We start from the raw sequence: 23,413 nt of genomic DNA, 5'->3' as shown, positions 1-23,413 counted from the left end.
TGTGCGGCGGTGGCGAAAAGGGTGAACAGAATACTTGGAATGATTAAGACGGGGATCACGAACAGATTGGAGGTTATCATGCCGCTGTACCAGGCTATGGTACGCCCCCCCCCCCCACTTGGAATACTGCGCCCAGCACTGGTTGCTGTACATGAAGGAGGACACGGTACTACTCGAAAGGGTCCACAGAAGTGCGACTAAAATGGTTAAGGGGCTGGAGGAGTTGTCGTACAATGAGAGATTAGAGAAACTGGGCCTTTTCTCCCTTGAAAAGAGGAGACTGAGAGGGGACATGATCGAAACGTTCAAGATAATGAAGTGAATAGACTTAGTAGATAAAGACAGGTTGTTCACCCTCTCCAAGGTAGGGAGAAAAAGAGAGTACTCTCTAAAGTTAAAGGGATAGATTCTATACAAACGTAAGGAAGTTCTTCTTCACCCAAAGAGTGGTGGAAAACTGGAACACTCTTCCAGAGGCTGTTATAGAGGAAAACACCCTTCAGGGATTCAAGACAAAGTTAGATAACTTCCTGTTGAACCGGAACGTACGCAGGTAAGGCTAGACTCAGTTAGGGCACTGGTCTTTGACATAAGGGCCGCCGTGGGGCATGATGAACCACTGGTCTAACCCAGCAGCGGCAATTCTTATGTTCTTATCATTTTTTTAAATAATATTGATGCTAACTCAATGAATTAAAGCTATGCTATTTATATAATTGTAATTTATTGTACTTTATTGTATAATGTTTATTAAAATTTTAGTTTCAAATATAGAAATTCTAAAAGAAAGCAAAGAAATTCTTAGTCAAAAAACATATAGTAATCAATTATATAATTCTTATGTTGATCGATTATGGGGCTCATAATCAAAACAAACATGTCTAAAAACCTGTTCAAGTGCAGATAATCAAACCAATTTTCTGGATATGTCCAGGAACTTTTTAGGCCTCTGAATCCTGCTGTGTGCTAAGAGCTAAACGAGGCTTATCTGGAGCAGTGGTTCAGATAGGATATGGGTCGACCTAGACTTAGTCGTCATGCAGGGATAATCAAAGGTTTTACTAAACAGCCTGGACGGAACTTAAACGTGAGTTAGACGATGTAAAAACAGGTATAAGTGCCAAAAAGGTATCCATAGTGACCAGATAACCACTGCAGAGACAAAGTAAAGGCTCCCACAAACTCTTCCAGTGTTCACTGACCCCTCCCCCTTTCACACACCCAGAAAGATCGGAATAAAAAAGTACATACCTGTCTCCAGAAAATCAGCACCTGGTATAGGAAAGCCTAGTAGAGTTGAAAAAAGGTGTCTTAAATAGCCTGGGGGGTGGGCTAGTGAACCATAGAGAGGAGGACCCAGACCCATAAGCCACTCTAACTACTACATTTATGGTGGAACACGTGAGCCTACCAAAATCCCACAACCCTACTCTACTGCCATATAGGTGCCACCTGCAGCCAAAAAGGCTATTGGGGCTGTAGACAGATGGGAATAGTGGGTTTGGGGGGGCTCACCATAACCTATAAGGGAATTCTGGTGAGATGTTTATCTGGTACCCTTTTTCCTTTTTGTGAAGTTCATAGCAGTGCCCTGTAAGGTGCCCCACTGCTCTGTTGCCATGTCTGGGTGGCCAGTCCATTACCTGACTGGCCCCTCACACATCCAAATGGTATTGTTCTGGGTGTTTGGAACTTGGACGGTATTTTGGTTGAAAATGTGGTATAAATATAGATGTACTGGCGGTCTGGATGAACAATAGACAATTCTGGGGGAAAAACTAGACAATTTATGGGAAAAAAAATATTGTAGATGTATTTTTTGAGAATGGACATTTTCCCACTGCCGACTTTGGGCTAGACACCATATGACCAAATTCGACTTAGATTGAAGCAAGCCATTCAGGCAGGGTTCCCTGAATGGAAAAATCTTAATGATAAGTACAATTTGCCTTTCTTATGTTTTCAGATAGATTTCCTGGGACACCAGGCTGCACAGTGGTACAAATTAATATCTGGATTTATGAATAAAAATCCAAAAACTGGTCTTTGGGACATTTGGAGCATTGAGATTAAGCATCAAATTACTGCATCTCAATGGCCACGAATTTGGTCTTGGAGGATGAGATGTACAGTGTCAACATCTATGAGACAAACTTGGTATTTTTTGTTACATAGAGCATTCTGGACCCTGGTGCGTTTACAAAAATTAGATTGCTCTAAGTCTAATAGATGTTGGCACTGTCATCTTGAAGCTGGTACATTGGATCATTTATTGTATTTTTGTCCTCTAATACATAATTTTTGGAAATCTATTTGGAGTCAAATTAATAATTTACTTGAGAATCCGGTAGCACTCTCATATGATATGATATTATTTGGTACATCAATGAGGAAAAAGAGTCCAATATCCTCTAAAAATAATAAACTTTTACTTATAATGACAGGAGTTGTCATTCAACAAATTACAAAAAAACTGGAAAAATTATGATAGATTAAGTTATAATTTCTGGTGGAATTCTTTGTGTCATATTTTTAAAATGGAGAGGATATTAGCCATTCAGCAGGGACGTTATAAAAAAATTTATTGATGTTTGGGAGCCATTAACAAATTATTGTAAGGATTGATTATAATTAATTTATTTCTTCCCCTTTTATTTATTGAAGGATAGGGGTGGGGGAGGATGGGTTTAATTTCAAATTATCTGAAACTATAATGTTATATTGGAGGGAGGGAGAAATTATATTATGATTCAATATTTGTGTGATTAAAAAGTGATATTAAAGTGTATATGATTGTATTATAAATTACTTGACGAATGTTTAAAAATGAATAAAGCTTATGAAAAAAACCCAAATTCGACTTAGACATTTGTTTTGATTATGCCCCTCCACGTGTTTTATTATATTCTTTTTGTTATATTATTTGATAATGTCTTTGCCTAAGTTGACTTACATAGGTCACTTGTTATCTGCCTAGAGTATTAGATAAGCAAAATACAAATTGTTCTAAATAAATAAATATTACAACCAGCTAAGAATCTAAGCATATTTTGGGTTTCTTTCACAATGCTATGCTAGCAATTCCCGTGTGGCAAATGTGACAAAGTCCATTCAATTCCTATGGACTTCATTGCATTTGCTCTGAGGGAATTGTTAGCGCGGCTTTATAAAAAAAAAAAAGAAGCCCTTTGTTCAACACATCAGAGGCTTACTAATGATATAAGCTTGATGCTCCCAAAACATGTATGGAGTAAGAAAACAGCAAGGTCAGCGGTCAACTAAATCTAATATGGAGGAAGAAGAAGAAGCACCTGCAGACCTTAAAATCAAAATAGAATTCTTTATTCATACATACGAAGTTCCAGGGAAGAAAAGCTGATCCCCAACATGGCCATGTTTCACCGTACACGTACACAGGCTGTGTCAGGTGCAATGAAACCAATAGATGTAAAAACCACAAACATCACTAACTGACGAGCAATGTTTCCTTTCCTGGGTCAAAATGTGGTTTTTTTACATCTATTGGTTTTATTGCCCTTGACACAGCATGTGTATGGCGAAACATGGCCATATCAGGCATCAGCTTTTAATCCTTGGAACTTTGTATGTATAAATAAAGACTTTTATTGTGATTCTAAGGTCTGCTTCTTCTTATTCCTCCAAAATATCTTCCTTAATTATGCTTTAGCATGCCTGCAAAAAGCTTTATTTGACAAATTGATTTTTCTTCTTTAGCAGGTCAATTTTCTTAACGGGTTTTACTTCAAGTTGATTCTATTCTACTGCCTCAAGTCTTAATGATCACAAGTGGTTTCCATTTCTACACTGATATTTTTGGAGGAGTATATCAGAAGGTGCACTGGCCATTAAGGCAAGTACTGTGGTGACTTATTGAACTCCTCTTTTCTGCTCCTTGATGACTCAGTATTTTCAGGTATACTGATCCTTTTTGAAAGAAACACAAAACATAAATTAACTATTCTTACTCTACCTGCAATAACACAACTTTTGATTAAAGATGGGGTTTAGATAGTAAAACCTAATGTGATAATTGAAGGCAATGAAATGGTTCAGTGTTCTTCAAAATGCTTGAAATTTTCACTACTCAAATATATCACATCCTTTAGATATCCTTTTCTATGCCTTTGACTTGATTAATCTTTAGCAGTGTACATCAGTAAACCTCCAATTTTACTGGTGCACTTATAGGTTAAATGGATAAGAAATCTTTTTAAAGTTAAGCAGATTTTTAGCAGTAGTAAATATTTGAGTGCCACCACAAAAAATCCAGTATAACTTTAAACAGATGTATAAATTATATGGAGAGCAGCTGAATTTTGCTGCTTTTTTATTACATTTTCCTCTGCTCCAAAATAACAGGACTAGGGCTTTTGGCCTAAAGGGGGCAACTCTATGAAATCTTTTCCATATGCAAAGCCTAATCTTTGTATAGAAAAGGACTATAATAAAATTGTGTAACCACACATATGTAAAAGCATGCTTGAATAATTTTTACATGACACTGCATTCCCAGGGCAGAGTGTTTGATGTCACTTGTCTTGCAGCAGAAGTGTTGTCCTAGCACCGCAGACTGTGGTATGTTTAGTACACTATTAAAATGTGTCCATGATGCATTAAATGCTGTAACAGTTGCCAAGCGTGGTCTTTAGAAGAAACTGATATGCTGTACTTTGTATTGTGTATTAGAAGAGGCATGCTATGTTCTTCAATTGAAAACAGCACCAATATTCTATGTATATATACTGTACTTGGTTATTATGCATGATGTCATTTTTTAAAAAATTTTAGTGTATGTGTATGTATTTTACTTTATTGTAAATCAGATTTAGATAGTCCCTTGATGGACCAGAAAAGCAATGTTCAGATTAGAATAAAGATTAGAAAAGCAAAATCCAGATTAGAATAAAGGAGAATGAGTAATGATGTACATGTGTACTTTAAAACACATATGCTATGCTTAAATGCATAGAGTACATGCAGATGTTTATGTCTTCTTTGGAATAGAAGTAAATTTGTATATCAGAATTTGTGTTCTATTCAGAATGAATCTGGGAGCCTTTTATATAAAAGGCATATAGGTGTCTATGTTGCTTTTATAAAGCAGGTTTAAAACAGGAACTGTTTTGAACGCCTCATACAGTGTTTTAAAAATAAGTCCGTAGTGATTTATAATGTCAAAGTTAAGCATTTAGCAGTCCAATATTTTCATATCAGAGACCTTATAAAGCCAGTATTTGCTACTGACCAACCAAGTTCTTTTGAACACTGATCTAGAATTCTGAACTAATAATAAACTTCTGATAAATATTTTTACCCTGTGAACACATTTCTGATTATAACCTACCCTAAAACAAATGATATGCATGGGAGTAACTACAAAGATGGCAGAAAAATACCAGTTACCATTGTGTTTCTGGAGGAAGCCAATAACTTTTTCCAATACTGTAGTTTTGTCCATTTTGCGAGTACTGCCTGGAAGCATAGTGCTGAGCTCTTTGATAAGAACATTAAATTGGTCCCGCCTGATTTTCTCAGACTTATTGCGTGAAGCTCTGTAATGACATAAAATTGGTGATAGGAGAGGCAATTTTGAAGTTTCATAAATTTCATAAGAGACATGACCAAGTGGTCAGAATGTGAGATATTTTTTTTCACTTTCTGGCTAAGGTTCCTGCTCTTTAGATTGGAAGGTGCAGGGCAGTAGTATTCAAATGGAAAATAATACCACATTGTTTTCTACGTTTGTTTTTTGCTTCAAGTGCTTTTTTCATTTTGGGGCCCTTTTAAAAAGTGCATTAAGTTTTTACACTTACCCCCAAATTCTGTATATGGCTTCTAAGGTTGTGTGTGCACATTGCCGATGTGCATGCACAACTTAATTGACACTGATAATTGGAAATTAACTAACATCTTGTAATTGATGCTAATTGGCACTAATTAAAAAAGTTATGCCCAAAAACTCAGAAAGCACAATTCTATAAAAAAGTATGCACTAGTTGCAGTGCATGAATTTGAAAATAAAACATGATCAGGGGTAGCTACTGTTATAGAATATACCTGATCCTCAGCTGGCCTAAAGGAGTGTGCCTAAGTTATGTGACCCACACAAGTGCTAAGTGCGATTCTTTAAAAGGTAGACGTACCAAGTAGAATTGCGCTAAGCGCCATTCTATTTGGCACCATATACAGAATTTGGGTGTTAGCGTGTCTCAATGGCAAACATTAATAGGTAGAAAATGCAAAAGCTGAGATAATTATTGGGAGCATGCCATGTCCCCGCAGTTCCTACACTAAAATGTTCTTATTTAGTGTGTGTCAAACCTGTTTGCACTTAGCATGGATGCACTTTTCCTCAGGAAAAGGCAGTAAGTGAATCAATGTTCTTTGCACAAGCGGCATGTGGTAAGTATTGCTTGCTAACTGCAGTATTCAGTCCCTGCCTCCTTACACAACATGAAGTTAATATGTGAATTAGCATGCTATCATGTCAAATTTTGATCTCTGAGTGGGTGGGTGAGTGGGTGGAGGATGGGAAGATATTGGGTTATTGGGAAAATTTATGTCTCTGTGTGGTATTGAATAATCATTGGGTGGGTGGGTGGGTGGGAGAAAATGGTTGGTTATGTATATTTGTAAGTTGAATGTGCTTTTATTGATTTATTATATCTTATATATTTGTGTGTTGCACTATTGAAGTTTGGAAAATCAATAAAGAATTTAAAAAAAAAATGCACCAGTTATAGAACTAATTTGCATGTAAACTGCTTATCACACTTTAATAAAAGGGCTCCTTTATCTCCTATACAATGGAAGAATAGCACAGTTGTAAGAGTAGCAGGAAATAGAAGGGTGACTCGGAGACAGGGGTGAGGATTGTGAAAGTGTAGAGAGCAGGTACATCAAACTGGAAGAAAGAAAACAAAGGAGTATTAAAGACAGAGCTGGAGCTATGAGTAGGGTCCAAGAGGGGGGATTTTGGAGATCAGGAACTTGGGAATTGTGAGATAGAATGGAGGAATCAGGGATGAAGATGAACAGTGGAGACTCAAAGATTGTTGGAAAAGGATTAGGGAATTTCAGTGATTGAAGGGGGTATGAATGGTAAATGAGATATGAGGCTGGGATATATGGGTGGTATGAAATAGGGGAGAAGAGATTGATCTGTTGGAAGAGTGACCAGAGAGTTAAGACCAAAAGAGAACTGGATGTAGAATATTGGGATTTCAGCAGAGCCTTTGACATGGTTGTACATAGTCAACTTATAAACAAACTAAGGCCTAGATTCACTAACAATAGCGACTCAATCGCTGTCAGCCAATTCTCTGGCCGATTTTCCAAAAGCGATTGATTCACTGATTTGCATGCAAACTCACCGACTCACAGCTGTCAGGGCTTCTGCCAGGTTTTTTTCTTCTTTTTTTTATGGCACAGATATTTTGCATGTATTACATATGCAAAATATCTTGCCAATGAAAAAAAAAAAAATGCCTCCTGCACTCCCTCCCCCAGGAGAGATGCCGCCGCCGCCACCATCAAACTAACCCCACTACCGGTACCTTTACATATAGCCGGAGGGATGCCCACTCCCTACTGCTAGCCTCCAGCAAATGGCTATATTATTATACTATTTTACCGGGATCAAGTCTCAAGAATTCATATAACAATAAACAGAAACCGGTATATGGTGTATTTCAATTGCTTCAATAGAATATGAGTACGCCTCAGCCCCACCACTCCACCGCTGTGCTATCTCTTGACTGCGGAGAGAATTATGTGGCACTTCATCATTGGCCGCTCATAACCATTTTTAATCTGCTATTAAATATTTTTTCTTTTTACCTTTTCTTTTTTACATGTATATGTATTTTTAAAACTTTTTAAAGCTTTAATAAATAAATGTACTTAGCTTGTGTGCATAGCTGTTAAACTCCCTGGCGTTGGCTGAGTACAGCTATGCACACAAGCTAAGTACATTTATTTATTAAAGTTTTAAAAATACATATACATGTAAAAAAGAAAAGGAAAAAAGAAAAAATATTTAATAGCAGATTAAAAATGGTTATGAGCGGCCAATGATGAAGTGCCACATAATTCTCTCCGCAGTCAAGAGATAGCACAGCGGTGGAGTGGTGGGGCTGAGGTGTACTCATATTCTATTGAAGCAATTGAAATATACCATATACCGGTTTCTGTTTATTGTTATATGCACTCCCTACTGCTGACATGCCCACCTCCACCGTTGGGATGACCCCCGGTCTGCCCCCCCCCCGGTACCTTTAGTTCCCCTCCTGCTCCTCTAGCCAGCTCCTGCATAATGTCAGCCTTAGGCCCTGCCCCAGTGCTGCTGTTCAATGTATTTATAAATGACCTAGAAACAGGGACGAAGTGTGAAGTTATAAAATTTGCGGATGACACTAAACTCTGCAGCAGGTTTAGAACCGTGAAGGAATGTGAAGACCTAGAAAGGGACCTGAACAAATGGCAGATGAACTTCAATGTAGAGAAATGCAGCGTCATGCATATAGGGGAAAAAAACCTGATGTTCAGCTACAAAATGAGGGGGGTTAGTACTAGAGGAAAGTAACCTTGAAAAAGACTTGGGTGTGCTGGTGGATACAACAATGAAGTCAACGGCACAGTGCGCAGCAGCCTCAAAGAAAGCAAACATACTGTTGGGTATTATTAAGAAGGGTATCACAATCAGAACGATGGAAGTCATCATGCCGCTGTTTCATGCGATGTGATAGGACAGAGTACATTACGGGGTTTCAAGGAGGGATTGGATAAATTCCTGAAGGACTCGGGGATTGAGGGATACAGATAGGACTAAGAAGGTTAATAGATATAAGGGAAAAGGGGAATGAAGGGTTTCAGACAAAAATCACTTTACAGGTCTTGGACCTGATGGGCCGACGCAGGAGCGGGCTGCTAGATGCGATAGACCTCTGGTCTGACCAAGCGGAGGCAACTTCTTATGTTCTTATATAAGCTCAACCCTAAGAAAGTCCCCGATTGGCTCAGGTGCCTCAGGCCCCTCCCAAGAGAGGAGCCTGAAGCACCTGAGTCAATCAGGGTCTAAGGCTCCTCCCCGTGCATCATATGATGCACCGGGGTGGGGCCTAAGGCTGATATTACACAGGAGCTGGCCAGAGGATCAGGAGGGGAACCCTGCTCCTGACAAAAGGTACCGGGGCGGGGGGGGGGGGCAGACAGGGTGTGGGTATGGACCAGGCTGGTGGGCGTCCCGACAGTGGAGCTGGGCATCCCAACGGCAGGAGGGAGTGGCTATCCCTCCTGCCATATGTAAAAGTACTGGTGGTGGGGTGGGCCATGCAGGGCAGACTGTGGCGATGGTGGCTGTTAGTTTGATGGTGGCGGCAGCATCCCTCCTGCAATCTTTTGGGGTTGGGGGGAGGGGGAGGGGTGCTGTCGGGGAGTGGGAGGCTTTTTTTATTATTTTTTTTATACTGGCAAGATATTTTGTGTGTGTAATACATGCAAAATATCTGTGCCATTAAAAAAATGAGAAAAAAACAGGCAGGCCTGTCGGTAACACAGTTCGCAGTGATGGCTCCCAGGTGGTGGAATGCCCGTCCGAAGGAATTAAAACTAGAAAAGGGCACCAGAAGGTTCAAGAAAGGAATAAAGACCATCCTCTTGACTATTTTAACTAATAATGCAACACAGAGGAGATAGCTGACCCACTAGGCACACAACAGGAACACAGTGCAGAAGAGCAGAAGATATGATAAACAAAGCAGAGATAACAAAAATTATCAGGAAGTTTTGTAAATCCAAGATGAACATAGAACACAATACAGGTGTGCAAATAAGTAGGATGTAGTATGAACACAATACATGATACTGATACATTAGTATTATATGTGCTTATACTTAGGATGATTGATTATGGCATAAATGTGTGCATATACGTAGGATGATTGATTATGGTATAATTGTGTCCGTACTGAAAACTGTTTAAAATACAAACTCTGTATTTTAACCCCTTAAAAGAAGCTCATATATTGTAACCCCATTACAGAAGCTCATAATGCAAACTCTGTATTTTAACCCCTTAACAGAAGCTCATATATTGTAACACCATTACAGAAGCTCATAATGCAAACTCTGTATTTTAACCCCTTAACAGAAGCTCATATTGTAACACCATTACAGAAGCTCACGTAGACCGTTCTGAATTGGCTTCCCAGTCATTAGTAGTGGTATAGAAGCTTTCAATAAACAATATCCTTATGAAACAGGAAAAAAACTGTATGGAATGAAATTCTAGATTGATCCATTCTTTGCCCCTTCTGTTCTGACAAACACTCGCTCAGACTTCTACAGCCTACATTGTTTAGAGATTATTTAGCAAATCTCTTCCTGATTCTTCTCAGTTTTCTTACTGTGCTTTCCAGCATATAAGCAAAGGCAATAAATCCTGCCTGGCTGAACAATCAGGCTAGGTTAAATAAACTCTGACACACCCCTTCCAACCATGGACAATGCTTGATAGCAAAGCGTTATGGGGTTCTTCTTTCCTCTTTATTCCTTTTAGCAGGAACATGGTTGATATGAGATTCATGCTTTTATTAGGCAAGAAAGATACTGGGGAGAATAACTGAGCTGTACTGAAGACACATACTGTACTGTACTGTACTTCAGTTGAGTTAAGAAAAAGGGCAAAGTGAAAGAATAAGTAGGGTATTAGGAAACAGAAAACTGGTTGAACTAGTTCTGGTTAAAAGTGGAAATGTTTAAATTTAGGAGAGCTGGCAAAGAGAGAATGTGATCAACAGGAGGCTGTTGTCTCTTAACTCCTAAACCAGTGAAAATGCTGGCAACAAAACTCTGCTTGACCCCTCAGCTGCCTATACTGTAAAAATCATATCTCTGTTAATTTGAATGTTCTTATGAATGCCTATTAAGGCGTGTCTGCCTATTAAGGCGTGTCATTTGCACTGTGCTGACATTGTGTTTATCATATCTACATTATATGAATGTTCTAACATGTTGTCTATTTGTACTGTAATGACATTGTAAGTATCATTTCTGTGTTATATGAATGTTCTTCTATGCTGCCAATTAAAACCCACACACTGCAAGCAGTAAACGAAGGTTCCTGAAGAAGCAATGAAAAGGGGCACCTCATCGACCCTGAGTTCTAGCAGTGATTGATAATACTCCAGTATAGATTCTAAGGCAGCATTAGCAATTTGTTAAAAGAAGTGCTTCTTGTCATATAGTGTCTCTGGAGACAGATAAGTGGCTTTTATTGAGCACTTTTTTTATATGATATCATGTTTGCATTTATTCACTCTTATATTGGTTTACGTATAGTTCTGTATTTATTCACTTTTATGTTGGTTACATATGTTTAAACTAGGAAAACCAGGGATGTTATTAGGCAGAAGCTCTTAAAGCTTTACAAGTACAAACTGGGCAAGATTTTGAGCACACTGACGATTAAGGTTACACTACCATACAGTGGTCATTAATGCTAATAACTGAGGGCTTCCTTACACAAATTCATATACTTTGGATTTTTCATGTATTCTACCTTATCATGGAAATTAGTGTTAAAGTACTATAATAGAATTAATTGATTTAGAGAGTTTTTAGTTTATTAGTGGCAATTAAGGTATAATGTTTCAACTCTGCTGACATTTAACACATTTCTGTGCTGTAATTGTTCTACTGTTTTAATTTGTATATTTTTGATACTGATACTACAATTCAATTTGCCTATCTCTGTTTACCTCATTTATTGTATTTATTCTTGTATTTGGTCATTTTACTATTGATATGTTGTTAACAAAACTGTTATAAGTTTTATGTCAAGCTGGAACTACTGTACCCTGTCTTGGGCAATTCTCTTCATAAAGGTGGTTTTACTCCAGCTACCTATCAAATTATCTTTCAATTGTTATATTAAGAGGGATAATATACTTTAGATATGCTGTATATACTTTCAGGTAAAATAAAAACACATTTGTGTACCTTAATACAAACAAAGAAAGGCAAGCAATATGTCATAAAACAACCAAAGGGTACATTTATTCAAATAAAGTCCTAGTGCGTTTGAGTCCTAAAGCATTTATTTACTTGATGAAAACAGACTGATTTCATCAAATAAACAGATTAGGACTCAAGTAAACAGAGATTCTGGAACTTAGAGGCAGCAGAAATGGCTGTGTAGCCAGGGCAGGATTAACCAATAGGCCAAGTAGGCACGTGCCTAGGGCCCGAAATGATCAGGGGGGCCCGATGAAGGAGGGCATTAACATTGTTTTTTCCAAACGGCGATGGACCCTTCCAGCCTCGATCGGCAATGCAGGGCCCCCCCCCCCCAATCGGCAACACGGGCCCCACCCCGATCGGCATCACGCCACTCCCCATCGACGGAAAGTAAGACAAGCAAGCAACGCGGGTAAGAAAGGCAACGGGAACTGTAATTGTGCAAGCAGTGCTGCTTGCCCATAGCTTCCCTCTGATGCAGCTTCCTGTTTCCGTCTGGGCGCATGGTGGGGTGGGGCGGGGCAGGGGGCCCAGTGTACTTGTGTGCCTAGGGGCCCTCAACAAATTAATCCTGCCCTGTGTGTAGCTGTGTAGCTCCCATCCCCAGGCACTCTTTTGACGTTTTCCAGCTTTAAAATGTATTTTCTTAGAAGCAGAAAATCTGAAATGTTATTAAATAATGGCTTCTAATAAGCAATCCAAGCCTGAAACAGCTTCAAAAACAGGTGGGAAGGCAAAAAGATTAAAGGAAGATCCGCTCACTCCTACCAAGACTCCCCTGCCTGTGGACACTTTAGATATGCTAGAGCTAATAGAGGAACTGAGAAATATTAGGTGTTGAAAGATAATACAGAACAACTGGCAGCGGTGAAGGAAGGAAGTGGCAAATATGGTACAAAAAATGGAAATGGTCCATACCAGAATGGATCAGTTAAAAACCAGAATGGAGAAAGTGGAAAATGAGCAGCTGCAAGGTAAAAAAGATCACAGGGTTCTTCAAGAAATGGAAAAACGAATGATAGATTTTGAAAATTGGGAAAGAAGAAACAATGTGAGGATACTGGGATTAAAGGAAGGGGTGAAGAGAAAGAATATTATAACTTTTCTAGAAGTCATACCAAAAATACTCTCTCTTACCTTAAATGTGCCATTAGAAATTGAAAGGGCACATAGGATCCCAGGAAGGAGAACTAATGCTCAGTTGAGACCTAGACCAATAATACTTTGCCTGTTACATTTTCAGCATGTTATAGAAATTTTGAAAGTGGCAAAGGAGACTAAAAATCTGTCTTACAAGGACTCAATGATTACGTTTGTCCCGGATTTTGCACCTGCAACAGTGAATCTTCGCAAGCAATTTTTACAAATGAGGCAACAACTAAAGGAGATTGGGGCAAAATATGGGCTTTACTATCCTGCCCTAATGAGGGTTACTTTTAAAGAAAAATTCTATCAGTTTGAAGACCCTGAAAAGCTGAAGGAGTTTTTATCCCAACAAGAAACACCAATGAACTGAATGGAAATTCCTGTCAGCAGTAATCGAGTCTTTATTTATTGATTTTCTATGGATTTTGGAGAGTTAAAATGGAAATTTACAGTTTAATGTATTTAAACTATTTTATTTTAATATATGGAATTGGTCATTTTAACTGTCTCTGGATTTTCAACTGTCACTGAACCACGAGGACGGGTTTTTTTTTAATTTTTATTCAAATAAGCCTTCTGATAGGAGAGAATTCGATCTCTAAGAAGGAAGTTCCAGCCCACTTGATCAATTGGAAAGCAGATAAGTACTTGACGTCAGAGAGTTAATGGCGGTGGGAGAGGTGAGCGGAGTTTGAAATGCGGCCTACGGTAAGTGGTGAGTGCCCTTTGAGTGCTCAAGAAACTGTGTTTAAAGAGTAGTAAATGTTTGGACCAATCATCGCTCAGTCTGCATGTGTCCGATCTGTGGCCACACCACCTTCGTTCTGTGTGGTTTTGTTGCCTGCAAGTACCGTGAGTCTTGAAGTTCACTAGCTTGGCCCTTTACTACTGCTTTTTCTACCTGTGCCCTTGACGCTGCCTCGTGTGTTCCCTGGCAAGATGCGAGGCGAATTCAACAAAACTTCTGTGGCCACTTTAAGTTTTCACCTTGGGATTTTATGAGTAACACCTAAAGAGATTTTATGAGTAACACCTGAATCTGCTGAAGAGTGTTATACGGCGAATGGTGCAGACTACAGGGGGGAGTCAGAACCAGACGTCTTTGTTTGTTTGTTCTAGAATGAAACCCTGAAGTACCCTAATGCCAAGGTCGGTCTGGGGCAGCACAACTACTGCAGAAACCCCGATGGTGATGTCAGCCCCTTGTGTTACATCGCAGAGTATGAAGATGGTGTGTACTGGAAATATTGAGACATCCCAGCCTGTCGAACGCCAGGCCATCTGGGCTACTACAGGGACCTCGGAGACCCACAACCTCTGACCGGCAGCAGCGAGACTTCAAATAAACTCACCATCCAAACCTGCATCAGCTTTTATCGAAGTCAGCGCTTCAAGATTGGGGGAATGGAATTAGGCTACGCCTGTTTCTGTGGAAATAATCCCAATTACTGGCGTTATGGTGAAGCCATCAGCACAAAGTGTAACAGCGTCTGCTTTGGAGACCACACACAGCCCTGTGGGAGAGATGGCAGGGTCATTCTTTTTGACAGTGAGTATGCGATTTTTAACTTCCAGCCGATATTGGGGTCCGTCTGCAGGACGGTGAACGTTCGACTTCTGACCTACTCTGTTAATATGACAGTGAATTTGTGACACTGATTTCACTTCTATAGGTGCCAGAGTTGATTACAAGCCAGACCAGCTCAATTAGATCTAAACTATTTGGCCCTTCTTGTCCTGGCTGGAAAATGTTTACTCGAGAGATCTGTGTTCCTTGGATGTCTCTATGACTAAAACCCACTGCCTTTGAAGCTCACTTCTGCAGCTAATAAAGTGGAATTATTCTTATTATTTTTTAAATTGCCCCTGCTCTGATGGCAATTGTACATGTAAAGTTACTGCTCTCTCTCAGGAAGGCTAAAGCAGACCACATATTCCACAATGCACTTTTGTTTAGCTGCAGTTAGAAGACAGGATTGGACAATAACACACACAAATTGTATTTCCACTTCTCCACATGTCATTTGCGGCTCTGAAAAGCAGGTGCAAATGGCTGTAGGTGTGTTCTACCCAATCCTGAAGGTTACACCGTGGAGCAATACAGAGGCACTCTCTCTCCACTTTCCTAATAATTCCTGGCATTCTCTTTTGGCTGCCGCTGAAATAAATAGAAGATCCTGACGGGTTGTCCATGACGTCACTTAGATCTTTTTTTGGGCTGTGACTCCTAATATGGAACCCCGAGTCGAGTGGTTATAGTTTGGATTGGGACATTTCATAGTGGAAATGGGCATGTGATACATTTAGCAGAAGCAGTTCATATGTGTTTTTCTTGAAAGATTGCTGAAAAATTCATAGAATAAAGGACCTTTGGGGATTTGTCCAAAAGGGAATAATTGAAACATTTCCCCCTTTTAAAACGTATTATAACCCACAAATTTTCCAGATATCTGGAGGACCAACAGAGCTGTGGATATGACTCACAAAAGGGAGAGAAGAAACAGGGGATGGGGTTTGATATAACCACAGAAAGACGTTATATCAAAGCGGTTTACATATTAAATATAGGTACAAAGACAGAATATTTATGTGATCTACAGTATCTTTAGTTATTTCTTTGTAACTGAAGGAGAGGGGGTTTTGGATGGATTTAGGGAATTATATAGAGTATGCAATGGTTGTATGGATCAATAATATTTGTTTAAGTAATTTCATTGATTTAAGGAACTGCCTTAAGTATAAGGAATGTAATGTATCTTATTGTTATAATTATTATTTATTTAATTCACCATTTAGGATTATTTATTCACTTATTTAGACATCTATTAAATATTTTGGGTATAATAAATTGATCAATATTATAGGGGGTTGATTAATTTTAATTTTATAAGGGGAAGTAATTAATTATATTGCCTGGGGGAGGGTTCCGACTGCTAGTCTAAATGTATGTCTTCAAGCAATCGTGTGATATGGGGGACAGGGAATTGGGGGGAGAACAGGGGATTTTTATTAAGGGGTTTAGCACGTGTATTGAGCAAAGGGTGTTTTTTAGGGGGAAAGGATTTTTGGTATACTATTATGGATTTTCTTCCTTGAAATTTTGTAATGAATTTTAAAATGTTTTCTTTAAATGTCAATGGCCTCAATCAGCCTGTTAAGAGGGGGAAAAACGCTAAATTTTTTAAAGCAGCAAGATATAGATGTATATATGATACAGGAAACTCATTTGTCAGCTAGGGAATCGATGAAGTTGGAAGGGGAGTGGGTCAAGCAGTGTTTCCTTGCGCCGGCTATGGGAAAGAAAGCGGGGGTGGCTATTTTAGTGCATAGGAAATGTTCAGCTGTATTTAATTTTATTTCTGCAGATCCTTCAGGAAGGTGGGTTCAAGTGAACATGACTTTGGGGAAACATGCTCCGATGCTGTTTAATATCTATGCCCCTGATTCAAATCAAGCAGAATTTTTAAAACTCTTCAACAGGTGCTTCTGCCGCTGGCTGACTCTAATCTAGTGATAACAGGGGACTTCAATGCTGTTATGGATCCATTGCTGAATAAACAACCCAGTAAGCTTGGGATTCGATAATTTAGTTCAATCCTAAACTAAACTAAACCTTAAGTTTATATACTGCGTCATCTCCATGGAAGTGGAGCTTGACACGGTTTACAGGAATTTAAAAAAAAGAAAGGAACTCCAATGGGAGGAAGAAGGGCTTGGTAAACAGGAAGGAAAGAAGGGACTTAGAATAATGGAGAGGGAGGGAGTAGTTACATTTTGGAGAAAAGCCAAGTTTTCAGATGTTTTCTGAAGTGTTGGAGGGAGGTCGAACTCCGAAGATGGGCAGTAAAGCTGTTCCACAGCTCAGTGATCCTGAAGAGGAGGGATGTTCCAAGTTTTCCTGTGTGGGATATGCCATTTAGAGAGGGGAAGGATAGTTTGAATTTTTGAGTGGATCTGGTGGATTGATATCTGGCGGATTCTCCATTATAATGCTGAGAAGTTTTCTTTTTGGTCCCATGTTCATAAATCATTTTCAAGAATAAATTATGTATTTGTATCAGATCAATTAGTGCAACAGGTAACCAAAGCTGGCATAGACCCAATTGTTTTATTAGATCATGCTGGAGTTTGGATTGAATTAAAATTTGAGGAACAAGATTCAAATAGACCTGTTTGGAGATTCAATAATACATTGCTTGCAGATTCACACTTTATTGAGGAGTTTCAATTAAAAATGAATGAGTATTTGCAAATCAATGCCTCAGAGGAAATCTCTTTAGAAACCTTGTGGGATGCTTTCAAAGCTACCATGAGAGAGCAAATAATTTCATATTCGGCGTATATTAGAAAACAACTTAAAATAGAATATTCTAATTTGGAATAAAATATTAAGGACTTAGGGCTCCTTTTACTAAGGTGCGCTAGAGTTTTTAGCGCATGCATGAAATTACTGCACGCTAAACCACACGGTACGCTTCTAGAATAAAGCCAGCTCAATGCTGGTGTTAAGGTCTAGCACAGAAACTCAGTCTCAAATTGGAAATATCTTAAAACAATTTTTGAAATATTATAAAGCTTTATATTCTCCTGAGCTTTATTCAAATAAAGAACTTGAGGGTTTAGAGTTCTTGAAGTTAATCAAGGGGCCTAAAATTCCCGAGTATACAAAAGGAACTCTTGATTCGCCTATATCAATGAAAGAACTACAAGCAGCGTTGAAGTCCCTTAGAGTTGGATCCGCTCCAGGTGGTGATGGGTTCACTGTAGAGTTTTATAAATCATTTCAAATCACCTTATTGCCTCATCTATTAAATTTATATTAGGCTCAACTGACTAAAGTTTACATTACAGGTACTATGGCAGAATCTTTAACTATTGTTTTGCCGAAGCCAAATAAAGATCCTATGTTGGTTTCAAATTACAGGCCTATTTCTTTGATTAATATAGATGGAAAACTTTTGGCTAAGTTATTGGCTTTAAGCTTGGCCAAGGCTCTCCCTTATATTATTGGTATGCACCAAACGGGGTTCGTTGCTCAAAACCATTCTTCAAACAACACTAGACTGGCTTTTCACATGTTAAACTTAACAAAAGCCATGGAGGATCCGGCCTTCTCTGTATCCTTGGATGCAGAGAAGGCCTTTGATCATGTGGAATGGACCTTCATGTATCAAGCAATGGATTGGTTTGGTACAGGATCCGGATTTATACAAATGATTCAAACTGTATAGTTCCCCTTCTGCCAGTATTAATAATACTTTTTCAGAAACTTTTTGTCTGGAGAGGGGAGTTAGACAAGGGTGTCTGTTATCTCCTTTATTGTTTGATATTGTTTTGGAACCCTTGTTATTAGCTATACAGCAGGCAAAAGAGATTCAGGGTATTCCTTATACAGGTCGGGAATATAAGGTCTCCGCTTATGCAGATGATATTTTGCTTCATTTGAGAAATCCTGAAACTACCATTCCACATTTACTAGATTTGATTGACAGATTTGGAAAATTTTCTGGTTATAAAATAAATTGGAGTAAATCGGAGGTTCTTCTGCTAAATGTACATTCTCCAAAAGGATTATTTGATATATTCCCTTTTCTTTGGAAGGAAGAGGATATAAAATATTTAGGTATTTGGATACAAAAAACATTAGAAGAAATGAAATGAAGTAAATGAAAAATCTATTGCTGAAGGCCACAGAAATGTGTGAGCAATGAAACCCCTTACTTCTTTCTTGGTGGGGGAAGAGTCCAAACTGTTAAGATGATGATTCTGCCTGTGGTTTGCTACCAAATGTATATGTTGCCTGTTTATTTTCAGGGGTCCTTTTACAAGAAATTAAATAGTATTCTTACTAAATTTATTTGGGTGGGGAAAGCTGCGAGAATTGCATTAGTATCTTTACAAAAACCAATTGTGGCAGGGGGGGGTTAAATTTCCCAATTTTTTATAGGTACCATCAAGCCTATATTATGTGTCAGGGTACGTATTGGATCCTCCCTTAGCTCAAGGAAAATATTCCAGACTTGTTATGGTTGGAATGGTAACTTCTGTCTCCATTGAGATTGAGTCGCATTTTAAGTATCAAGTTACCTAGGTAATATAAGGACAATAGAATTTTATTAGACACTTGGCAGATATTAAAATTTATTAATAATTTAACACCTATTCCAATTCATAAATCCTTGTGTCAGTCACTTTGGCTGAACTCCAAGATTCAAATTGGCGGGTTTAAGATCATATGGAAGCATTGGATGAAGGTGGGCATCCATACTCTGGATGATATAGTATCAGATGGAAAGCTGCCTGACTTTTCACGACTGCAACAACAAAGTCTCAAGTATTTAAGTGGTTGTAGTTGAAGCAGGCCATTCAGAAGGGGTTCCCTGATTAGCAAAATCTTAAAAATCAGAATAGTTTGCCGATCCTAAGCTTCCAGACAGATTTCCTGGGACATCAAGACGCTCAGTGGTACAAATTAATATCTGAATTTTTGAATAAGAAACCAAACACTGATCTTCGTGACATCTGGAGCACTGAGATAAAGCAGCAGATTTCTGCATCTCAGTGGCCACGAATTTGGACTTGGATGATGAGATGTACGGCGTCTGCATCTATGAGACAAACAAGGTTTTTCTTGTTGCATAGAGCTTTTTGGACCCCTTTTCGATTACAGAAATTAGATAGTTCCAAGTCTAACAGATGCTGGCACTGTCATCTCAAGGTAGGGACATTGGATCATCTACTGTCCTATTGTCCCTTGATACTTTAATTTTGGAGATCCATTTGGGGTCAAGTGAATAAATTATTGCAAAATCCAGTGGAATTGATGCACGATACTGTGCTATTTGGCATGATAATGAGGGCTAAAAGCCAAATTTCTTCCCATAATAATAAACTTCTCTTGCCATACAACTTATTTTGAGGAACTGGAAAACTGGGATCAGTTAAATTATACTTTCTGGTGGGAATCTCTATGCCACACTTTTAAAATGGAACGTATGATGGCCATACAACAGGGACATTATAGGAAATTTATGGATGTTTGGGAGCCATTGACAAAATTCTGTAAGGAGTGTTTGTTGATTTTGCCCTATGATCATACACATACAGGGTGGGTGGGGAGATACTTTTAATTAGAGTGCAATTGTTAGATATGTTTAAAGGGGGGGATGATATATGTATTTGTCATAAAATATAATTTGATAGAATTTAAGAGCTGTTAAAGTGTACAATGTCTGTATAATATGTTGCACTTATTTTTGGCTTTAAAATGAATAAATATATTAAAAAAGGACTTAAGTAAACATACTTCTTGGACTTTTTAACATAAGAACATAAGAATAGCCTTACTGGGTCAGACCAATGGTCTATCAAGCCCAATAGCCCATTCTCATGGTGGCCAATCCAGGTCCCTATACCTGGCCAAAACCCAAGGTGTAGCAACATTCCATGCTACCAATCCAGATCAAGCAGTGGCTTCCCCTGTTTATTTGTCAATAGCAGACTATGGACTTTTCCTCCAGGAAATTGTATAAACCTTTCATAAAACAAGCTACACTCTCTGCTCTTACCATAACTTCTGACATTGAGTTCCAGAGCTTAATTATTCTCTGAGTGAAAAAAAAAAAAAATTCATCCTATTGGTTTTAAAAGTATTTCCCTGTAACTTCGAGTGTTCCCTAGTCTTTGTAATTTTTGACGTAGTGAAAAATCAATCCACTTGTACCTGTTCCACTCTACTCAGGATTTTGTAAACTTCAATCATATCTCCCCTCAGCCGTCTCTTTTCCAAGCTGAAGAGCCCTAACCTTTTTAGTCTTTCCTCATACGAGAGAAGTTCCATCCCCTTTATCATCTTGGTCGCTCTTCTTTGAACCTTTTCTAGTGCTGTTATATCTTTCTTAAAATAAGGAGACCAGAATTGAACGCAATACTCCAGATGAGGTCGCACCATGAAGCGATACAGAGGCATTATAATATTCTTAGTCTTGTTAACCATCCCTTTTTAAATAATTCCTAGCATCCTGTTTGCTATTGTGGCTGCCTCCGCACATTGGGCGGAAGGCTTCATCATATTGTCTAAGATGACACCCGATTCTTTCTTGGGTGCTAACCCCCAAGGTGGACTTGAGTTTTTGAGTTATTGTGGCATATTCATCAATAAAATTTTTTGAACTATACAACCCCTGACTGATCTTTGACATCTTGACCTCAAGACTCCTTCGTTGTGTGTTTTCGTCTCGACGTTGAGGCCTGTCCCTCGCTTCCGATTCAGTGTCTTATAATTGTTTCCACCATTTTGCCTGGCACTGAAGTCAGGCTTACCGGTCTGTATAAATGTACCCTTTGGTTGTTTTATGACATCTTGCTTTCCTTTCTTTGTTTGACATATATTGAGGCAAGTCTTCTTCCCTTTCTTGTCTGTTTTGTATCTTATACAAGCCAGTAACTTTAAAACTGTACTTGATGCTATATTTAGTCTAGAAAAAAAAAAATTTCCTAATGTAAACAAAATATAAAGAGTAGTATTTGCTGATTTTCAGCGGATGCAGTGTCATTACAAAAACGTAAAGTTGTACTGCATTTCAACCAGAAATTACTCCAAGTGTGTTACTGATTGATTCTATTCACTAGAAACAGATACAGGTTCTGAGTCAAATCTTTCATCATTTGGCTTTTCAATTAGGACAGACGTCATACCCTGGAAAGAAAGTAGTATTAATGCCATTTCAGAAAAAAAATATTGTTTAAAAAAAAGGGAAAAACTCACTTACCTCTTTACTCTGACTTTCTCATCTTCATCCATGAGATTGTCCACACTGCCCTTCCTGTGAACAAAAAGAAAAGTCACAACTTGCCATTTGTAATCTTTAGCACTGTTGTCTGGTGAACATTTCCAAATTGAGTCACTCCTGCAAATCACTTCTACAGTCTCTGCCAACCCAGCATTGTGTTCTTAGTTTCAAAAAGCAGCTAATGCTGGCAGGCATTTCTTATTTTAATTCCATTTGTTTTCTTGCCATGTCTTTGGCTCATACCTACGGTACTTTTAATTATAAAACAAGTATATGCAGAACAGATCACTCATTTTAGCTTTAATTTCAAGGTTACTCTAGGTCAGTGTTTCTCAGCTTCTTTAAATCAAGTAGCCCATTTCAACTGACTAACCACAGCTCCGATCAACAGACATTTTGAAATGGACATGCTAAAAAATGCAAAATTCTAATCAAGAAATAGAATACAAAATTACATTTTCTACCTTTATTGTGTCTGGTTATTTTATTTTTCTAATTATGTTGGTCTAAACTCTAGTTTCTGCTTCCACCCAATTCTCTCAAATCCCTTGTTATTTTTCTCTTTCCTTTTTACATATTTTCCTTCAACATATTTTTCTGCCTCTATTCAGATTTAATTCATTCGTACTACTCAGGCTTCAGTTTCCCCCTTTTTACTGCACTTATCTACAGCTTTCTTTCTCCTGTATCCCAGATATCCTATTCCCTTCTATTCTTTCCACTTTTCCATCCAGCATCCCCCTTTCTCTCTTCCCACCCTTCCATCCAGCATCTCCCCCTTCTCTTTCCCACCCTTCCATCCAGCATCTCCCCTTTCTCTTTCCCACCCTTCCATCCAACATCTCCCCCTTCTCTTTCCCACCCTTCCATCCAGCAACGCCCCCTTCTCTTTCCCACCCTTCCATCCAGCAACGCCACTTCTTTTTCACACCCTTCCATTCAGCAATGCCCCCTTCTCTCTCCACCCTTCCATCCAGCATCTCCCCTTCTCTCTCCACCCTTCCATCCAGCATCTCCTCTTTCCCCAACCCTTCCATCCAGCATCTCCCCTTCCTCTTTCCTACCCTTCCATCCAGCATCTCCCCCTTCCTCTTTCCTACCCTTCCATCCAGCATCTCCCCCTTCCTCTTTCTTACCCTTCCATCTAGCATCTCCCCCTTCCTCTTTCATACCCTTCCATCCAGCATCTCCCCCTTCTCTTTCCCACCCTTCCATCCAGCAACACTCCCTTCTCTTTCCCACCCTTCCATCCAGCAACACTCCCTTCTCTTTCCCACCCTTCTATCCAGCAACACTCCCTTCTCTTCCCACCCTTCCATCCAGCAACACTCCCTTCTCTTTCCCACCCTTCCATCCAGCATCTCCTCTTTCCCCAACCCTTCCATCCAGCATCTCCCCTTCCTCTTTCCTACCCTTCCATCCAGCATCTCCCCCTT

The 23,413-nt window shown here is 39.0% G+C and overlaps 1 protein-coding gene across 2 annotated transcripts in view; it reads right to left on the bottom strand.

Annotated features, from left to right (window-relative positions):
• NPAS2 (neuronal PAS domain protein 2) overlaps nucleotides 1-23,413 on the bottom strand; it is a 363,736-nt gene that overhangs the window by 250,837 nt on the left and 89,486 nt on the right. For both annotated transcript variants that reach the window (XM_033949438.1, XM_033949439.1), the window contains exons 2-3: nucleotides 21,957-22,010; nucleotides 5,425-5,573 (exon numbers count right to left, since the gene is read on the bottom strand). In XM_033949438.1, the coding sequence (XP_033805329.1) occupies nucleotides 5,425-5,573; nucleotides 21,957-22,010 (203 nt within the window). The remainder of the gene's footprint in view (nucleotides 1-5,424; nucleotides 5,574-21,956; nucleotides 22,011-23,413) is intronic.

The sequence above is a fragment of the Geotrypetes seraphini genome, chromosome 6, assembly GCF_902459505.1.
Source record: "Geotrypetes seraphini chromosome 6, aGeoSer1.1, whole genome shotgun sequence".
Lineage (NCBI taxonomy): Eukaryota > Metazoa > Chordata > Amphibia > Gymnophiona > Dermophiidae > Geotrypetes > Geotrypetes seraphini.
This window is presented reverse-complemented; position numbering and strand designations above follow the sequence as displayed.